At 44.1% G+C, this 21,631-nt stretch overlaps 1 protein-coding gene across 4 annotated transcripts; it reads right to left on the bottom strand.

The window, feature by feature from the left end:
- Positions 1-489: 489 nt before the first annotated feature.
- On the bottom strand, positions 490-19,866 carry C1H2orf76 (chromosome 1 C2orf76 homolog). 4 transcript variants are annotated; one of them, XM_053264520.1, is made up of 7 exons: positions 19,703-19,866; positions 19,218-19,268; positions 18,215-18,374; positions 17,089-17,139; positions 4,457-4,494; positions 4,234-4,315; positions 490-761 (listed from the first exon to the last, which is right to left on the bottom strand). In XM_053264520.1, the coding sequence occupies exons 3-7, from the start codon at positions 18,345-18,347 to the stop codon at positions 685-687; spliced, it is 381 nt and encodes a 126-aa protein (XP_053120495.1). In that variant the 5' UTR covers positions 18,348-18,374; positions 19,218-19,268; positions 19,703-19,866; the 3' UTR covers positions 490-684. The 4 variants fall into 4 exon arrangements, with proteins under 4 accessions (XP_053120495.1, XP_053120488.1, XP_053120474.1 ...); XM_053264513.1 differs by lacking the exon at positions 19,218-19,268 and having other exon boundaries at positions 19,677-19,866; XM_053264499.1 differs by lacking the exon at positions 19,218-19,268 and having other exon boundaries at positions 19,703-19,862.
- Between the last annotated feature and the right edge of the window lie 1,765 nt (positions 19,867-21,631).

Raw genomic sequence — 21,631 nt, 5'->3', positions numbered from 1 at the left:
TTGGTGACATATTGTAAACTACCCAGATGCAAGTTTTGGGCGGTATAGAAATATTTTAAATAAATAAAATAGATAATAATAAATATACCCATTACAACTGCATTCTGGTAGTTAAGCTACTCTCCTCAACACAAAAATCTTTCTATAATACTGATCATTTACCAAATGGCAGCCACCCATGTTGGGAGCCAATAACCTGCCTATATGAATTTCACCACTTATCTGCGCCTGATCAGAAATCCAGGAGAGCAGTAAAATTTCCACTGCATAAGAGGTTGCTAGAGACTGTTATTTAATTCTACGGCCATTGCAGTACATTCCAAAATTCTCACTCACATCTCTTGTGGCCAGCTTAATAAATAAAGATTTTGATTCTATGCAGTTTTAATGGCATTTCACTTTTTTGCCTTCTATCTGTATCTGTCATCTCACACACAAAAACCTCTGCTCCCAAGTCATACAGATAAATTTTTTACAATAAGAACACAATGACATGCCTTTTTTTTTTAATTTAGAAGGAATTCAGGATAATAATGTATGAAAGACAATTCAATACACTTTTATACTACCCCTTTTGTTTCTTGGGTTATTGTAAATTAATAGTCACAAGATTTATAATATATACCTTTATAATTAAAGAATTAAAAATCTCTCACACAAAAATATATCCTTCTCTTAAAGTCTTCACCAGGCTGTAACAGGATGTGCTTTATATTTTCTGTAATCATCGATGCAGAAAAATGCTAACTCGGTTTCATTTGCTGAAAGGAAAAATATTTTACATATTTGGTGAAAACATGAATTTTCAAGCCACATAACACTGTATTAACATTAATTAGGATCACAGATGTTGCTGTATACTCGATGGCTTAAGGCTATTGCTAGTCACCAGCTTGTTTGTTTTTACATCAGATCTAAATAAGCAAGAATGAGTTAGCCTCACACTCTCTAATGTAAATGCATACTACAGCTAGAGGGGAGAAAGAAAGCACCCCTGGTTAAAAAATACTTGTTAAAAGTTGGGGGGGGGGCTACAAAACAATTCAAATAGCTTTCCACAAGCTTAAAAACCCAGTACTTCATTTTAGAATCCAAAGAAACAAAGCCTGCATTACGTTGCTTATTCTGTTCAGAGGAGGGGAGAATTTCCCCCTGAAATTAACCTGTAGCCATAATAATTTAATACTTAGAGGATCAGTAGAATATTTTACAGATCACTTTACATTCTCCCTCATGACCCATCAAAACGTGTGTCTGAAGAAGCTAATTTTTTGCCCTGCAGATGATTAATTCATGAGGCTTCAACAATATGCAAAGTGAAAGACACAAATTGGCTTTTCCAGCAATACCTTCAAATGCCTCTAATTATTCACAGGGGATATGGCAGAGCTAAAGGATCCACAAAGGTTCAGAGCAGTCACAAGTCTTTCCACCCAGCAGGTCAAGGACTTCCTCTTCTAAAACAATAAGTCACCAACATTACTCATTCAGATAGGAGAGGTTGCTGACGGAAAGCCATCACAATTATAAGATGTGGAATTCTCTTGAAGTGGTAATCCACTAAGTTCCACACTTCTTTTTTAAAAAAAATTAAGGCAAAAGATAATGAAGTCTGCCTAAGTTGTGCGGAAGTGGAGTGGGGGCAGAAACTAGACTACTGAATCTTGAATGGAAAACCTAGGGAAACTGCTGGCAATGAAAGCTGAAAGCCATTACTCAACATACAACATACTTGGGGGAAAAAGAGAGACACACAGTTAAACTTTGCCAATAAGATAATGGCAGAACAAAATTGCTATATTTGGGGCCTGTTCAGATATTTCAGTACCAGGTATTAAACCACAGGGGAAACTCACGAGTGAGTCACTGGTTTGCAGACTCCTTCATTGTCCCTCCCCCAAATGAACCAGGACTGCTTCTCTGTATCTTTTGGGGAGTCAGTGGTTGACATCCTCAACATAAGAACAGCCCTGCTGGATCAGGCCAAAGGCCCATCTAGTCCAGCATCCTGTTTCACAATGGCCCACCAGATGCTACTGGAAGCCTACAGGTAGGAGTTGAGGGCATGCTCTGTCTCTCCTGCTTTTACTCCCCTGCAACTGGTACTCAGAGGCATCCTCATCCTGCCTTTGAGGCTAGAGGTGGCCTATAGCCCTCCGACTAGTTGCCATTGATAGACCTCTCCTCCATGAAGTTATCAAAACCCCTCTTAAAGCCATCCAGGTTGTTGGCTGTCACCACATCTTGTGGCAGAGATTTCCACAAGTTGATTAACCTCCTGACATAAGGATGAATTGTAGAGGCATGCCGGCGGAACCTTCAAGCAACTTCCACAGTCCCTCGGATGTGCATTGCTGCGCCAGAGCCATTAGAGTTCAAAGTGCTCTCCACACTCCAACAGCAGCACTCTGTAAGATCAGTAAAAATGCTGCAGAGAAGCCAACAGCCAGCCAAGCAAACTGCACCACAGGCTAGGTCCCACAATGATCCTCAACCTCCATGATGTCAGACTGAAGAACGTTTGTCACTGTGAAGACTTTAAACTCTCATCTAGTTCCAAACATTCACCAGCTGACCTGATGCACCGCCTACCACCTCTGTAAGGATCCGCTGCCTGAGGCACCAACTGCAGAAACACAGCTTCCGCAGGTTTCCCCATTCAGGGTAGGGTTGGGAGCTTCCTTTGAAGTCCACAAGAGCCCCACAATACATTTTATAGGCTGTACATCATATCAGCCACCATATGCAAATATGCCTAACACACACTGTGCTGATGTAATATTTATGTCTATACAGTGATCTAGGAGGCTTGTTGATATAACCGAAGAGGCTAGATCAGGGCTGCTCAACTTTGGCCCTGCTGCAAATGTTGGCCTACAATTCCCATAATCCCTGGCTATCGGCCACTGTGGCTGGGGATTTACGGGAGTTATAGTCCAAAAACAGTGGGGGGGAGGGGCCCACATTGAGCAGTTATTTTGTTTGTTAATTTTGAGCTTTGTTTTGTTTGACCACCTCGGAACTTAGCTATAAACTCACAAGCTCAATTTTATTTGTATCATCATCATCATCATCATCATCAAGTGGCTCTAATGAGATGCCATCACAATCTGCTCTGCGACTCTATCCATTGGAAGTTGCTGCTGTGTGTGGCAATAGTTTGCACAACTGTGTGAAGTGTTTGGGCAATGCTGAGATAAGCTTGTACAAATATCTGACAAAAGGCTGCATTGCCACACACAGTTTACACTTTAGACTGATGGACAGAGAAAAACAAGAAAGGTTGGAAGAGAGAAAATATGCTACTTATGCACATTTGAAGGGCAGTAAACACACTGGCCACAAACCAAACACAGTGTTCAATGTGCTTAAGCCTGTTGATGACAGCAATCTCAAATGTGTCTGTGTTGGACTAGTTCAGCAAGTAACTGAAAAATAAATAAGTTTCATATTTTAACAAATCCTATACTCATTGGATACTCCAGTTTCCAGCTCTTTCTCCCGCAATGTTTCACTCACAGCTGCCATACACACGTACTCCATTTTAAGCAGGATGCCAATACAATGGCACACTAATGCAAACTCTTGGAACCTCAGCTATTGCCAGAGAGGCTTTCAACCACCTGCACAGAACCAAAGTGACACCCAGCAGGCACCTGGTGGTTTGCCATATAATGTCACTTTCTTACACTTACTGTACTACTGCCTGGCATGCCCCATGGCTCTTTCCTACCAGGAAATGAGCAAATGTGTTCATATATAAGCCATGTGATCTCATACTTGTGTTCCCTTAAGTGCTCTGCATGACACTCTGATACTGCACCACAGATTATTAAAGGGACTCTCATGTCATTACTCCACACTAGTTCCACTGCTTAAATTTTCAACCAGAATATCAGTTTAAATGTTACCGAAAAGAATAAGCAGACATGGTACTAATAACCAAGCTGTCAATCATTTAAAATTACTCTCAGCAGAATTCCAAGAATACCTTCTTTTTAAAAAACCCCACTTCATTAGCATTCTGAAGAGAGAAACGTGGTGCCCTCAAGCCCAATGATTTGAATGTACATTAAGCCCCCTCCTCCCCTCTTGAATAATTATTAGGTTGCATACAGAGCATCAGGAATAGCATTTGCTTTTCAGCCAGCTATCCAAACATAATCAGCCGTTCTCCAGATAATGACAAGCACAATGAACTGAGTCTTCAGTCAATCCAAATGAGCTACCTACCTACTCCAGCTGCTTTCAGGGTGCTGTCCTCTGCCAAAATGAGTTTGTCATCATCATCTAAACTCACAACGAGTTCATTGGTCTAGAAATAGGGGGCAGAAATGAAGATAAATATGGGGTTGTCAAACCAGCGCAGCCATTATAGCCTAGTAGAGGGCAGACATCTTCCAACATAGATTAAATTTAGGAGAGCTAAGGGGAAGTAAGAAATCATAAGATGTACCTTAGAACCATGCGCCTGGTGAATAATCTTCATTGTGTCTGAAAAAAATCATTTGCTTTGAGATACAGTTTGATATAAAACATTCAGAGCAACCCTATGTTACTTCTCAAGTCTTGTGCGTTTTATATTCTTTCTGCATGATTATTACCTTGTAGTCCTTTCCTCCATAGTTTTCTTCCTCTACAAAAAGGCAACAGAGTGACCGAAGAAAATCCATTTCTTCCCATAGTCCACTACATGCAACACTTAATCCTATGACTGTTTACTCAGAAGTAAGTCCCACTGAACTCACTGGCTCCCAAATAATTGTGTGCAGAGCTAGAGCCTCAGGCTCACTTACTTGAGAACTTAATTAAACTTACTTCCAAATATATATGCATAGGACTACACTGATATTTTGTGACAAGGGGTTCAGAAAATTCATCCAATTACTTTCACAAAGGACTTGTGGGCTGATGAGCACATGTCAGAGGACAAGTATTTCTCAGAAACCACACACACAGTGTGTAGAAGAAGTTATACTTGAAGGGCAAAGGAAATATAACTTTTCTGCATTTCTCCCAATGCAACAATGTGAATGCATACTCTGGGGTCCTGACCAGAGTCTGGGCTCATCCACAGCTTTCCCCTCACTTTCCGTAGGTAACATCTACCATTTCTTCATGTTCCAGTTTATACAAGAATGAAGAAATCGGAAGAAAAAGTACTGCAGAAGTATTATGCATAATCTCTTACAAAGACAGGATCAATCTATTAGTTGGCAGTCCTGGAATAGAAGTTTAGAACCAACTGTTCTCTCCAACTTAAAAATCCAAGGCACACATCTTACACACACACACACACACACACACAGCACCACACATATTTTACACACATATTTTACACCCATATTATTATTATTATTATTATTATTATTTTATTTTATTTTATTTTATTTTTTAGTTTCTTCAATTTCTATACCGCCCTTCCAAAAATGGCTCAGGGCGGTTTACACAGAGATATAATAAATAAATAAGATGGCTCCCTGTCCCCAAAGGGCTCACAATCTAAAAAGAAACATAAGATAGGCACCAACAACAGTCGCTGGAGGTACTGTGCTGGGAAGGGATAGGGCCAGTTACTCTCCCCCTGCTAAATAAAGAGAATCACCACGGTAAAAGGTGCCTCTTTGCAGGGGTTTGTGAATGTTGTAAATGCAAACATGGAACAAAATCCTTGACATTATTCAACATCACAAACCAATATGTAATTCAAATCACAACATGAATTCCAACCTTCCCTTGCAATTTTACTAGTTTTTATTTATTTATTTATCACATTTGATCACCGCCACAAACTTTCATCTCTGGGAGGTTAACAAATTAAAAACATATACAAAAAACTTAAAAGAATTTAACAATTTAAAAATAAACCAGAGATTAAAACCTAAAAAATTTAGGAAGCTGAGAAAGCTTGAGCAAAAAAGATGGGTTTTCAGGTGTTTTTTGAAATTTGCCAGAGATGGGGAGGATCATATCTCAGCAGGGAGCGCATTCCACAATCTCGGGGCAGCGACCGAGAAGGCCCGTCTCTGTGTAGCCACCAAACGAGTTGGCAGTAACTGGAGCTGGACCTCCTCAGGTGACCTCAATGGGCAGTGGGGCTTGTAGTGAAGAAGATGCTCTCTTAGGTACCCAGGGCCTAAGCCGTTTAGGGTTTTGTAAGTTATAACTAGCACTTTGTATTTTGTCCGGGAACCTATTGGCAGCCAGTGTAACTCCATCAGTAAAGGAGTAACGTGGTCTCTCCGAGATGACACAGAGACCAACCTGGCTGCCACGTTCTGAACCAACTGAAGTTTCCGGACTATGTACAAAGGCAGCCCCACGTAGAGCGCATTACAAAAGTCAAGTCTGGAGGTTACCAACAGATGTACCACTGTTTTGAGGGCATTGATCTCGAGAAACGGGCTCAGCTGGCGTATCAGCCAGAGCTGATAGAAAGCACCTCTGGCCACTGCCTCAGCCTGAGAAACCAGAGAGAGGTGTGAATCCAGAAGTACTCCCAGACTGCGAACCTGTTCCTTGTGGGGAAGTGTGACCCTCATCTAGAACAGGTAGATCAAAATCATCTCTAGAGTTCTGACCACGCACAGTAAGTACCTCCGTCTTCTCTGGATTCAGTCTCAGTTTATTCTCCCTCATCCAGCCCATTACTGCTTCCAGGCAAGCATTTAGGGAAGTTATGCCATCTCCTGAAGAAGTTGACATGGAGAAGTAGATCTGGGTGTCATCAGCATACTGGTAACACCCAGCTCCAAATCCCCTGATTATCTCTACCAGCAGTTTCATGTAGATGTTAAAAAGCACTGGAGAAAGTATGGAGCCTTGGGGGACACCATACTTAAGCTTAGATTTCGAAGAGCAACAATCTCCAATTGACACCATCTGGAATCTATCCAAGAGGTAGGAGCAGAATAGCTGTAAAACAGTGCCTCCCACCCCCAACAGCCTCAGATGTTCCAGAAGGATACTATGGTCGATAGTATCGAAAGCCGCCGAGAGATCCAAAAGGACCAACCGAGTCACACTTCCTCTGTCTATTCCCAATTAGAGATCATCCATCAGGCCCACCAAGGCAGTCTCCACCCAATAGCCCACCCAAAAACCAGTTTGAAATGGGTCTAGATAATCAGTTTCTTCCAAGACCACCTGGAGCTGAGAGGCCACCACCCTCTCAATTACCTTGCCCAGCCATGGGAGGTTGGAAACATGCCTATAATTGCTCAGCTCTGAGGGATCTAATGCAGGCTTCTTTAGATGAGGTCTAATGATTGCCTCCTTAAGACCCTTGTCTTAAGGAGGCATCCTGCTCTCCCTCAGAGAAGCATTATGATTTCCACCAGGCTGTCTACAACAGCCTCCCTGCTCGACAGAATACGCCATGTTGGACAAGGGTCAAGAGAATAAGTGGTAGGCCTCACCGCTCCAAGCAGCTTGTCCACATCCTCAGGAGTCACAAACTGAAACCGATCCAGTCAAATCACATAAGAGTTGTTGGGCACCTCCAGTTCAGACATCAAAGTAATTGTGGCATCTTCATGTAGGTCTCCATCTAGTTTTGCTTTATAATTATATAGGTAAAAGTAAAATTGAGCACTAAAAATAGCAACAAGGCAGATGCCTTTTTAATAAATCCATCCAACCATTTACAATTCCAATGAAATAAAAATCTTGCCATTTGAGAACATTTAAACGGAAATCTTTTCTGGCATAATTACACAACTTCAGCCTAGTTTTAAGCAATAAGACACCTTATTTTCCAACCCAAAGATACTAATATATAGTTGGTGTCTAGCAAACACTTTTAGTTGTTAACCTTCTGCTTAGAACATATGTATTTAATTGTGCATAGAAGATAAAAGCTGATAGCTTTTTGCCCTGGACAACAGTCAGTAAAGACAGAGAGATGACCTTACAGATTTCTTCTCTCTCTCTCATTCATATATATATATATATATATATACACACACACACACACACACATATATAAACAGACACACACACACACACACACACACACACACACACACACACATATATATATATATATATATATATATATATATATATATATATATATATATATATATAAAATTAGCTGGTTGGGTGTAGTTGGGAAAGCAGCTTTTTGCTGGAAATTGAATGCCCGTTTCTTGCTTTTAATTACTATTTTAGTTATATTTTATGTTGTTTTGAGATGCAAGAAATATTGAATGTTTATAGAAATACAGGATACAAAGTAAATGAAACATCCTTCCTGTACTCAACAGCTTTCTTGCTATAAGCTTACAGACCATCCCACCTGAATTGAGAAGTATGAGGACTGAACTGCAAGGACTCCTGGAAACTATGAGCAACATCCAGACTAATGCTACCCTTGTATAAGAATGTTTCACTTGCACAAATGGGGAGATAATTTTTTTTAGCAATCCTCCCTTCCTTCTGTGCCCTCTCTCCAAATGTGCCCTGGATCCTCAGTGACATTTTCAGGGAGGCATCAGTGGCAGCAGAGGGAACAAGAGATAGGCAAAAACTACATCGCCCCTGTTGCACAAGGAAGATATTCTTGTGCCAGGACGGCATTAATTTGGATGTTGCCCAAGTCATTCCCACACCATTTTTTTTTCAAGTTCTTCTTAGCCTGGACAGTTTGTTGTTGTTACACAAAGGTTCTCAAGAAGCTTGATTCTTAAATAGGCACCACATATTCAAAAAATATATGGTGGAATCAAAGACATGCAGAATATACTGCCTGAGCCTTGCTTATATTTTCAATGATTATTAAAATACTACTTCAGATTTAAATGTTATATAATTTAGCAAACTCATATTTAAGATCTTTTGTTTACCTGCAGCCTCATTCTCACCCTCTTCTTATTTACTATGCAAATTCTTTCAACACATAAGCCTCTCATTTCATGCTTCCAGCTCCTACTTGGCTACCCCTCCTGACCTCACAATTAGTTGCTGGATATTGAAATGCAGAAGCACGAAGGAAACTGATTTCAGAGGATTGTGGGTCATGAGCAGCACTTCAACATGTGAGCCAAGTTTAAAAGGCACTTTAGGAAGATGATAAAAAATTAATACTCAAAAGACAACTCTTCCAATTAACACCAGAATGCATAATGTGCAAGTTAACACTGAAATGAATTCCAAAATGTAGAACTATTGATGTAGTAATTCCATGAGGTAAAGTTCTACCTATAATGGAACTGAAACTTCTTTCCTTCCCCACCTCCTACTCCCAAACCCACATCCAGTATCCCTCACTGAAATTAGCACACACCAATATTCACTGCATTTTATGATTTTAAAAGGTTACTTCTTCACAATCTTGCTGTTCTTTTTTTTAGCTAGCTCAAGCATCACACACAGATATTCATACAGGCTAGATGGTCTTAAGACAAATATGCAATAAGCAATTAAGGCAGACAGGACTTCTTGTTTCCTTAGGCCTTTTAGTGTATTGTTTGTTTATTTAATTTATTTATTTACTTATTTGCTTATTTATTTTTACACTTATATCCCGCTCTTCCTCTGAGGAGCTCAGAACAGTGTACATGGTTATTTTTATCCTCACAACAACCCTGTGAGGTAGGTTAGGCTGAAAGCTACCTGCCTGGCCCAAAGTCACCCAGTGAGTTTCATGGTTGAAGGGGGATTGAAACTTGGGTCTTCCCAGTCCTAGTCCAACCACTACGCTGTGCTGGCTCTCAGCACAGAGTAATCACAAAATATAATGCTCTACTGTGTAATCACCCCGTTTATTATGCTGGTCTATGACTGTAAAAAACTGATTGATTCATTCATTCATTCATTCATTCATTGAGAAAAAGCTTCCAGGAGTTACAAAAATTAACCCAGAATACCCAGGAGATCGCTAATTTAGGATGATTTGCAGGTATGCAAAAGAATTGTGCCACCTAACGCAGAAGTAAGCACCACTGAATTCAAGTAAGCAATAAGCATGCATGGTCTTGAGGCCTTAAAAAAGCAAGAGTCTCCAATACTTATTTGCAACCCATATGTGAGAGGTGTTCTGTAGCATTTGGACATGACATGAGAAATAAGAAGTATTGGGGGGGAGGAAGAGTTGAAAAAGAAAAAGAAAAAATGCAGTTCTATTTTTGAAGAAAGCCTAAAGGAATTAGATACCTGGATTTCACAGGCTTTCAATAAGAGAAATCTAACTCGCTCAGTTGTTTAAAATGTAACCTTGATTATATTTGTAAGAAGACTATTCCTGACTTTTAGAACTTCCGAAGCCCCTGGTATCTCTTCCAGCGTATCCCTACTGCCAGCTTTCACCACCTAAAACATGGACTGCCAGATTCACACTCAAAGGGATTCTTATGCCTACAAAAGGGAAAGTTTCACCAGATCCTGTATTGATCCGTTAGACAGGGGATTCCAACTTCCTTAGAGTGGCAGAGAGGAGAGACCAGACTAGGCTCCAAACAGTGGAAGCCAGAAGTATATTTTGCCATGCAGAATAGGAAACCAATATGGTTTGGTATCACAAGGCTGTTGTCATTTAATATCAAGAGCTGCACAATCACAGAGCATGTGCACTTGGGTAGAACCAAGACACATCATAAAAAAAATTAAAGAGCAATATAACATGAAAGCACATGCTCTCACAACCTGATAACTTTTTTCTAACCTATCACAAATAAAAAGAAGGGGAAAATATTTTACCTTGATTGAAATTTGAAAAAGCCACCATGACCAAACCAAATTGCTCCAGGGGCCTGACCCTGACCTACTGGCCAAAAGTTGATCCTGCCCGACAATGCTGACTCTGAATGAGTATGAATTTAATGAGATTTGTAGCTTGAGCAAAGAACAAAATTCCACTGCCTAGTCTTCCCAAGGCAAAGTTTTAGGCTACAATCCGATGCACATTTAGAGTAAACCTCATAAATCTGAACTGGACTTACTTCTGAATAAACATGCATAGGATTGTGCTCTTAATGTAGTGGAGTTCATCCAAGCCGACATTCAGTCTCTAGTTGTTCCTAGTTCCTTATATCCCAGAGGATGGACGGACTGAGTACTTCTTCACCACTATAAGCCACACCCAAAACTGCAGAAAAAATATTGCAAATACCAAAAATAAAAAATAAAAAATAAAATCACAATATATAATCCAACTCTGGAACTAGTAAGCCACTTTGCTTCAACTACTATTCTCTAGTGTTACACACTTCCAAGTTAAAGGTCTTCCTCAGATAGATTTGAACCCAGCCAAATGGGGGGGGGGAGGAAGAAGGGAAAAGCTTGGGTGGGGCATTGACTGTGTGCTGTTTTTGCCTCTGCCCCACCTTTCCTCCAGGTGTGTGTAATCTCCTCTGGGCTGCTGCTGCTGGGGCTGCTATACAGGGCAAACACCAAGGGCACGAGTCTCTTGGCGAGAGCCGAAGGGTGAGAGCACAAGGGCTCTCGTCCTTGTGGCTCTCAGACATGGGGTGAGCTGCCTGGGGCCTAACTGGGACCTTCCTAATTTTGCCATCAAGAAGCCAGCGTAAGAGCTTGAAGAAAACAAGAGTCCTGGGCCTCATTTTTAATAAACCACCGCTAACTGGGCAAAGAGGCACCTTTTAACATGGTGATTCTCTTTATTGTGCAAGGGGAGAATAACTGGCCCTATCCAGCCCCAGCACAGTACTTCTAGTGACTGTTGCTGGTGTCTATCTTGTGTTTCTTTTTAGAATGTGAGCCCTTTGGGGACAGGGATCCATCTTACTTGTTTGTTATTTCTCTGTGTAAACTGCCCTGAGCCATTTTTGGAAGGGCAGTATAGAAATCGAAATAATAATAAAATAATAAATAATAAATGGAGGAGCTGTGTTTGGTTTGGCTGAGGGAATGTGAGAAAACCGGGGATGGAGTGAGGGCTGCAATATCACAGGTAGCGGGCAAAGGGAGATATGGCGGTGGGAGTTGGGCAGCCCGTTACGGGAGAAACAGTCCAGGCAATAGAGGCCTGTTCCTTTTTCCAGCTCTTCTCCCAACCCTCTGACCCCAGGGAGCTCTGAGAACACTCCCTCGAGGATTAGGGTGTTGCTGCTGAATGCCAGGTCAGTCAATGCTAAAACATCTCTCATCCACGATTTGATTGTGGATGAGCAGGCCGATCTGGTATGTGTGACGGAGAGCTGGTTGGATGAGCTGGGCGGGGTTTGTATCTCTCAGCTCTGTCCTCCAGGTTTCCAGATCATGCAACAGCCCCACCTCGAGGGTTGGGGAGCGGGCATTGCAGTCATCTATCAAGAGATCATCCCCATTTCTAGCTGCCTGGTCAGACAATCTCAGAATTTCGAGTATTTGTCCTTGAGGGTGGGCCTCTGAGACAGGCTAGGGATTCTGCTGGTGTACTGACCACCCTGCTGCACTTCAGTCTCCCTACCAGAGCTGGCCTTGGGTTCCCCCAAGCTTATTGTTGGGGGGGGGGATTTCAATGTTCACACTAAGGCCCACCTTGTAGGTGCAGCTCAGGATTTCATGGCCTCCATGGGCCTCTCTCAGCTAGTATCGGGCCCTACCCACATGGCAGGACATACTCTGGATCTGGTTTTTGCTGACCGGGGAATAAATGATCTGGAGGTTGGGGAATTTGAGACAACTCCCTTGTCATGGACAGATCATCATCTGGTGGGGTTTAGTTTGACTGCTCCATCTGCCCTCTTCAGGGGTGGTGGACTGATTAGGATGGTCCGCCCTCGAAGGCATATGGATCCGCTTGGATTCCAGACGGCCCTTGGGGAGTTTCCAGTGTCCAGAGCTGGTGACCTTGTCGAGGCTCTGGTTGATCTCTGGAATGGAGAGATGGCTCGGGCTGTTGACACGGTTGCTCCTAAATGCCCTTGCCGGCTTGGTGGAGCCCGATCTCCTCCTTGGTTTTCCTCTGAACTTAGGTTGATGAAACAACTCGGGTGACGGCTGGAACAATGCTGGAGGAATAGTCGTGATGAATCCAACCGAACATGGGCTAGAGCCCATTATAGGGACTACTCTGTGGCGGTGGGGGCGACAAAGAAATGCTTTTTCTCTACCTCCATTACATCTGCTCAGTGCAGACCAGCGAAGCTGTTCCGTGCAGCAAAGACATTGCTGCACACAGCACACAGGTAATGGGGGAGGAATCATCTACAGCCTGCTGTGATCAGTTTGCGTGTCACTTTGCAGATAAAGTCGCTCGCATCCATCCCGATTTGGACTCCAGAGTTTTGGCAGTTCTGGCGGATGTGCCTCTGGTCCCATCTGGTCCCATTGTGTTGGATTCTTTTCAGTTGGTGTGGCCTGAGGATGTGGACAAGATCATGGGCAGTGTGCTGGCAACATAGTATGCTCTTGACCCTTGCTCTTCATGGCTAATAAAAGCTGCCAGGGAGGATATAGGTAGATGGTTGGAGGTGATTATTAATGCCTCATTAAGGGAGGACAGGATGCCATTGTGCCTCAAGAAGACAGTGGTAAGACCATTATTTAAAAAGCCCTCCCTTGATAACCTGGACAACTATAGGCCGGTCTCTAACCTGCTCTTTTTGGGCAAGGTGATAGAATGTGTGGTGGCGTCCCAGCTGCAGAGCGTCTTGGATGATACAGATTATCTGGACCCTTTTCAATCTGGCTTCCGCCCCGGATATGTGACTGAGACTGCCTTGGTCGCTCTAGCGGGAACGTTCTACACTGGGAACGAGACAGGAGGAGTGCGTCCATGTTGGTTCTGCTGGACCTCGAAGTGGCATTCGATTCCATCAACCATGGTATCCTTCTGGGCCGCCTCTCGAGTATGGGAATCAGAGGCACTGCGTTGAAGTGGTTCCGGTCCTTTCTTGGGGGGAGGGTCCAGAAGGTGGTGCTGGGAGACTACCGCTCGGCTCTGTGGCCACTGGCCTGTGGGGTCCCGCAGGATTCAGTCTTGTCCCCCATGCTGATTAACATCTACATGAAACCGCTGGGAGAGGTCATCCGGGGACTTGGACTGAGTTGTCAGCAATATGTGGATGACACTCAGCTCTATCTCGCCTTGTCATCTGATCCTAGGGAGGCGGTAGATGTCCTGAATCGGAGGCTGGAGGCCGTGATGGGTTGGATGTGGGCTAATAAACTGAAATTGAATCCAGACAAGACAGAGGTAATGTTGGTCAGTAGGAGAGCCAATCGGGATGAAGAGTTTTTACCCGTTCTGGATGGAGTTGCACTCCCCTTGAAAGAGCAAGTACACACCTTAGGGGTACTACTGGACCTGGCTCTGCTTCTGGAAGCTCAGGTGGAGGCAGTGGCCAGAGGTACCTTTGCACGGCTTCGGCTTGTGCGCCAGCTGCGTCCCTTTCTTGAGAAGGCAGATCTGGCCACAGTTACCCATGCCTTAGTCACGTCACGGCTGGATTACTGTAACACGTTCTACGTGGGGCTGCCCTTGAAGAATATCCGGAAACTACAGCTAGTGCAAAACACAGCAGCTAGGGTTTTATCTGGAGCTGCCTGGTAGGAACACATCACACCCATTCTGAAAGAGCTGCACTGGCTGCCAGTAGGGATGTGCACGAAGTTTCTTCAGCACCGGCGGGGGTGGTCCTTAAGGGTGGGGGAGGGTGCACTTACCCCTCCCGCCACATATCCCCCGCCAGCACTCCGTCCCTGTTAAGCCCCTTGGGGCGGCAGCGTTCCTCCCTGCTGCCCCGTTTCTGTCATCGGCCGGAAGTGGCCGGAAGAAGCAAGCGCGCGTGCGCCCGTTGCGGGCGTGCTCGCGCCCATCTGCCGTGCAGGTGTGCGCGCACGACAGGCGCATGCGCACTTGCTTCTTCCAGCCACTTCCGGCCGATGACGGAAACGGGGCGGCAGGGAGGAACGCTGCCGCCCCAAGGGGCTTAACAGGGACGGAGCGCCAGCGGGGGATATGCGGCGGGAGGAGTAAGTGCACCCTCCCCCGCCCTTAAAGGACCACCCCCGCCAGTGCCGAAGCACCGAAACGGCCCCCGGAGCCGAAACGTTTCGGAGGCCTCCATTATGGCCGCCGAAATGTTTCGGGCACAAGCCTAGCTGTCAGTTCGTTTCCAATTCAAGGTGCTGGTTTTGACCTTTAAAGCCCTTAATGGTTTGGTCCTGGGATACCTGAGGTACTCCCCCTCCCAAGGGTTGCTGCCCGCTTGACAAGGTCATCTGAGGGGGCTCTGTTCTGGGTGCCGACAATGAGGGAGGCTCGGCTGTCATGCATGCAGGACAGGGCCTTCTCTGTTTCTGTCCACAGACTCTGGAATGCTCTCCCGGTGGGTATCCGCTCCTCAGTCTCCATCTAGGACCGGGGAGACCCTAGTTCAAATCCCCATTCAGCCATGAGACTTGCTGGGTGACTCTGGGCCAGTCACTTCTCTCTCAGCCTAACCTACTTCCCAGGGTTGTTGTGAAAGAGTAACTTAAGTATGTAGTACACCGCTCTGGGCTCCTTGGAGGAAGAGCGGGATATTAAAAAATGTAATAATCATCAAGATGATGATGATCATCATCATCACAGTTTTTAGAAAGCATGTCAAATCGTGGCTTTTTACCCAAGCTTTTATATGATTGTCTCTGCTGCTGCTTGTATTTTGCACTGTTTTTATGCTTGTGTTTTAATTTTAATTTTTTTAAACAGATTTGTTTTTATATTTTTTAGCTCAATGTTTTAATGTGTTTTTTTTTATAACCTTGTTTTTAAATTTTATTGTGAACCGCCTTGGGATTTTCTTAATGAAAGGCGGGGTATAAATTTAACAATAAATAAACAAAAATGAGCAAGAGTCTCTTTAAGCTGTAGATTTCCAAACTCCCACTTCCCCTGCCTCCTCTTCTGTGACACAAGAGCAGGGAAGTAAACACTCCCATTCTGCAACAAACCACGTTCTGTATGACTTCAAGTAACTGTGGTTTAGCTCAAACCAGAGTTTGATCTTAGTTTTATCTATTTATTTAAAATATGTATCCCTCGCCCCTCCAGTGCACTAGTGCTCGGAGTGGCTCACAACAATAAAATAGATACAAGATACAATAAAGGTAATAAAATTAACCAAATTGAACAAACAAGTTAAAAATCAAGTTAAAACCACACTCATTATTAGGTTCAAATTAAAAGTTATTCTAAAAACTGAAAATTATAAAATGCTAAAGAACCTACCAGATATCACAAAAAATGGAGCATTATAAAGCCTCCTTAAAAAGGTATGTTTTTCTCCTTGTTAACTTACCTGTGGTGCGAACTAAGCCACGCTTCCCCAAGCCTGCAAGTAATGCCGAGCTGTTTACTTCAAACCCAAAGTATAAACTGAAGAGGAGGGCAAGGGGAGCGTATGATCAGGCAGTTCAGAGGCTCATCCTCGTAGCAAGAAATCATGGCTTCCCTTCAGTAGCGGCCCACACAGGCAGAGTGCGGGGTGGGCTACTCATTTTGCCCAGTGCCCTAACCCAGGCAAATGAGCACCCCGTGTGCCTGGGGTTAACACGGCAGTGGGGGAGGTGAGGCAGAACAAGGTAGCCAGAGTGGAGAGAGGTGAATAGGAACAAGCCGCACCTTATGAGCTGCGGTGACTCATTTAGCCTGCCCACCCCCACTCAGGCCATGACTGCTTCCCTTTATGCCTGAACCTTTATGCCACTGACACAACTCCTCAGAGAGTTGTTTTTAAAAAAATCATATGAGTACTCTGTAAAGCACTATGTATACTGAAAGCACATGAGAAACAACAGCTATAACCAATGTGAACGTATTTCTGGCCAATCCGTAACAATTAAGCTTTATACTGATTTAAAAAAAAATTCTCTCTGCATGGTATCTGATGTATTTGCAGCATGAACAATATTCCTTTTTAGCCGCCTCATCTACTCCAAAGCTAAGCAGAGCAATCTCTTTTAAACTGCTTTGAATAACCATAAAATAATGAATGAAAATGACAACAGAAACTGAGAAACTCCTATGCATGGATGCTCACAGGCAGTTTCGCCAATAGTTTTCACTCAGTTTAAATCTAAGTTAAGACAGTTTAAATCTCGTGCAGGCATATATGTAGGCAACATATATTAAACTAAGGTATAAGTAAAAATACATACCGTATCTATACTTTTTAAAAGGAGGTGGAAGCCCTGACCTTAATGCCACATCTAGAGAAAAAATGTTGAGAAGCAATATTAAGTTTTCTCACTTACATTTAACAGGATAGATACAACACCATCTGAGCTTTTTTTAAGAACCAATAATGCAATCCTATGCACGCTTACTCAAAAGTCCATTCAAGTTTGATGGTACTTATTCTCTAAGGTTTAGCATTGCAACTGCACATTCACCGGGGAGTAAACCCCCCTGAAGAGTTGGGATTAACTCCTGAGTAAATATGCATAGGCTTGTGCAGGAAGTCATGTAAACCTATGAGACCTACTTTCAAGTAAATATGGATAGGACTGGAAGACAGATAGGGGCACATGGAGGGGCATAGCTGCCAGGGAACAAGGGGAGGCAAGTGTCCCTGGGCTCCTGAGAGAGGCCACTAGAGGGTGACAGCTTCCTCTTCGCTCTCCCCCTCACACCTCTCAGAAGAAGGGCAGTTAGGGGTCCACCTTCACTTTTTGTCCCAGGGCCCCCTTCAATCTTGCTACACCCCTGGGCATACTTAATGAGGCTAAGAGCTTAAAGACTCCAGTGTGCACAGGCACTCAATATCTGACAAAGGCAATCTTAACAAAACCAATTTCATCCACATGGCTGCATGCGTAACTGGAGAAACCCTCATCTGAGAAGTGCACCTATGAAAATGCAGGCCCTCCAAAGCAGTGGTCCCTCTAACTTTTTTTCATCTCTGTGCGGAATGAATTTTGTTCTGGGCGGCAGTATCAAGGCAGTGTGCGCGCACCTGCATTCAGAATGGGACCTTCCTGATTCAACCTGAGCAGGATCTAAAATGAACTGAGCGATCATCCAAAAACTTGTGAGCACATGCACATGTGCATGCCTTAGAGGGAACAGTGCTCCAAAGGATGAACCACAGCATGGAACCTTATAGATTCCTACAGTTTTGCTTTTCTGGACCTTGACACAGCATCATTCTTCTATTATCAGCATTTAGTGATAGTGCTATTTTTTTTTCCTCATCACCAAATGCTTCTTGATGTGTGTGTGTGTGTGTGTGTGTGTGTGTGTGTGTGTATTCTGGGCTAATCAACCACAACTGTAGTTACTTACCATTCTTCACAAAGGCGATAAATTCCTTAACCGTCTGATTCAGGTTAATGCCATGGTACACAACAGGCCTGAAATTACGGTGCTCAAATGAGCGAACCAGACGAACAGTAATGGTCACGTCTTCCGATGACATGTGAACTAACCACAAATTACCTAGGGACTAAAAGTGAATTGTATTATCTAATTATTTCTTCTGAAAAAATATTGAAAAAATAAGCACATAAGGATTCAGATGTAAGGTGCAAACAAGGTTGTTGTATGAGTCAAACACCAAAAAGTAGGGTCAGATGCTCTGATCCAGATGAATGTGCAACACACACACCCCTGGTGCCCCATGGAGGCAGCTGCTCCAAGCATGGCCATGTCTTCGCAGTTCCTCACATTTCTGGCTATAACCGGAGTCCACAGGACCAGCTAAGGAGGAGCACAGGGGTCATCCATGAAGTGTAGTCCCCCCCCCCCCCCCCAGTACTTTCCATGGCACCAGAAATGTGAGGTACTATGTGGATATGGCTGTGCTGGGAGCAGCTGCTCAGAGCAGCACTGGAGTGTCTCATGCACAGCCCTACCAAAAAGAAAATAAAGATCCTGCACAAAATCTCTCTATTTTTTAATACGTTTGGTATACGTAAGAGCCCCATTCAGACATTGTGTTGTAGCTGTGTTCAGATGTCTCTGCACATGTACATGTTTTTGTGTAACTATAACAACATTCATTTTAAAAATGAACTTGGGTACAGCTCTCTCGAGCCACCAAATGGTGCAGTGGGGAAAGGGTTGACTATAAGAAGCAGAAGGTTGCCTGTTCGAATCCCACCTGGTATGTTTCCCAGACTATGGGAAACACCTATATCGGGCAGCAGTGGTATAGGGACGTGCTAAAAGGCATCATCTCATACTACGTGGGAGGAGGCAATTGTAACCCCCTCCTGTATTCTACCGAAGACAACCACCGGGCTCTGTGGGCGCCAGGAATCGACACGGACTCAACGGCACACTTTACCTTTACAGCTCCCTCAAACGCACGATACAGACAGGAAGTGTACCGCTATACCTGCATTCAACAATACATATGAATAACTGTACAAGTGTTGAGCATAACATCCAAGGTGTTACAGTATATCTGAAGTGTGTAGCTGTTTAGTTACAGTGTCTAACTTCGAAAACCATGAACCTTGCACAGCCCCGCCTTATAGAAACACAAACGGGAGAATATTTTGCAAACAAGTGTTAATGAGAGAGTATGTTCCCCAACAGGTTGCGTGTTCTCGCGTAGTACTATTCTGCCCCACCTTCAAGAGACGTACCAGAGCAAAGAAACAATGTGCTCATTGCCGTTCCGATCCTATCTAGCCCTCAGTTCTGACCCTGGGCTCCCGCATAGTCACATTCTTTCTTTTTAATACATCCCACCATTCAGCGACTCCCACTTCCTTCCCTTTGGATTCGCAGCATAACTCACAGCTCCCTTCCGCCCCTCTTTCTCACCAGATCAGACACCGCTTCGAGCTCCTGCCCACGCGGTTACGGACAGCCCACGAAAGCCACGTGACCCGGGCACACACAGAGTCTTTTCTCCGCCCACCACTTTTCCAAAAAGAACTTCCCATTTCCACGCACAGTCCTTACGTTCCTTCGTTCCGCCCCCACTCTTCTCCCGCTCCTCATCGTTAATTGGTTAATTGCGGGATCACTCAAACATATTCACCAGCCATTGGTTGAGTTGCATTTGTGATTGGCCGCTTTTTTCTCTAGTCACACCCACCATTCTGTGATTGATCGGAGCACTATGTTTACTGGTTCTCCCTCCCGTTTCTTTGTCGCGTAAAATGTGATAAAAAGACTCACGGGCACTGCGTAGCTTCCGGATTTAGCCCGGGCGCTGTTATTGGTCTTTTCTGGGCGGCAGTGGAGAAATCTTGATTTTTTAGCCTTGCTATGATTGGGCAGCAGCATATCCCCCTCTCCCCCCAAAAAACAACAAATGTAACAAAGACATTTGTTCTTTGACTTTCTAACTTAATGCAAAGTTGTCCCTCGAGTCGGTGTCGACTCCTGGCGACCACATAGTTCTGTGGCTGTATTTGGAGGGATTTACCATTGCCTCTGCCCGCGCAGTATGAGACGATGCCTTTCAGCATCTTCCTATATCGCTGCTGCCCGATATAAGTGTTTCCCATAGTCTGGGAAACATACCAGCAGGGATTCGAACTGGCAACCTCTGGCTTGCTAGTCAAGTCATTTCCCACTGCACCATTAGGTGGCTCTTTCTAACTTACTTAGGTCTTATTTGGAGGAAAAAATATGATTTTTTAATAGTTATCAAACATTTAAAAGCAGAACGCCTCAGCTTCTTTATACAATTTGTTGCTGGATTTAGCCTAGGTGGGGGTCTGAAGAGACAATTTAAGAAGGCTGGCCTTCGCTGCAACCTCAGGAGTGTTCTGCGTGGGGGATTCTTGGCTGGGAATCCAACTTCTAATTGCGCATCTCATCCCTGAAATAGTAACTGTGGATTACAATAATAGGTCTGTTGTAAACTACTTTTTCTCAGCTGCAGCTTCTCAGTGCAATAGGAAGAGCAACAGATGGCTGGCATTGGCAGGGCAATTTTTAAACATTCCTTTAACTGCAAACAACTTTCATATTTCACATGAAATGAGATTTGAAAGAGTTTAAACTCCTTTGCTCTTACTTGGGTGGGTGTAGAAGGGGTGATGACATGCTGCTGCCGAATTGTAGTTATGATAAAGTCTGGATATCTCTGTTCCCATGAACAGTTAACACATTTACCAATCTTTCGTTGCAGTAGTGCAACGAGGAAGTTCAGCGTGGAGACAAAAGGACTGTCAGTCCAGGTTGTTTTATGTCTATTAACTTCTCATACCACACCTGGTGGCCCCGACACAAACGCTGCATCTGATGTCAGATGTGGTGGGGGCTGGTTTAGCTCCCAAGCGGGGCTGCACGGCCCCGTTCAGGAGTTAAATGGCCAGCGTGGCCAGGAACGGCTCTCCCTCAGGGTAGCACTGGCCTGGGTCTAGCTCCCAAATGTGGCCGCGGCCATGTTCAGGAGCCAGACCACTCCCCCTTATCTGACATCAGACGCAGGGGTGTGGTATCTGACATCAGATGTAGGGGGTAGGGTGAGTGGGGCCGCTGCTGGCCTGGCTCCGCTACTGAGTGGCACAGAGGGAAAAATGCTTGACTAACAAGCAGAAGATTGCCAGTTTGAATCCCCACTGGTACTATATCAGTCAGCAGCGATACAGGAAGATGCTGAAAGGCATCGTCTCATACTGTGCGGGAGGAGGCAATGGTAAACCCCTCCTGCATTCTACCAAAGAAAACCACAGGGCTCTGTGGGCGCCAGGAGTCAAACTTGACTCGACGGCACACTTTAACTTTACCTATAAC

Source organism: Hemicordylus capensis, chromosome 1, assembly GCF_027244095.1.
Source record: "Hemicordylus capensis ecotype Gifberg chromosome 1, rHemCap1.1.pri, whole genome shotgun sequence".
In the NCBI taxonomy this organism is placed as follows: Eukaryota; Metazoa; Chordata; class Lepidosauria; order Squamata; family Cordylidae; genus Hemicordylus; species Hemicordylus capensis.
The sequence above is the reverse complement of the archived record's forward strand: the minus strand, read 5'-3'. Positions and strand labels throughout refer to the sequence as shown.

Excerpts from the sequence above, each read along its gene's own strand:
- C1H2orf76 (XM_053264513.1), bottom strand. The coding sequence starts at position 18,347 with ATGTCATCGGAAGACGTGACCATTACTGTTCGTCTGGTTCGCTCATTT. Across the intron at positions 4,495-17,088 it reads TTTTAAAAAGTATAGATACG|ACACAATGAAGATTATTCAC; the intron begins GTATGTATTTTT and ends GATTTTTTTCAG. Across the intron at positions 762-4,233 it reads CCTGAAAGCAGCTGGAGTAG|CAAATGAAACCGAGTTAGCA; the intron begins GTAGGTAGCTCA and ends TTTTCCTTTCAG.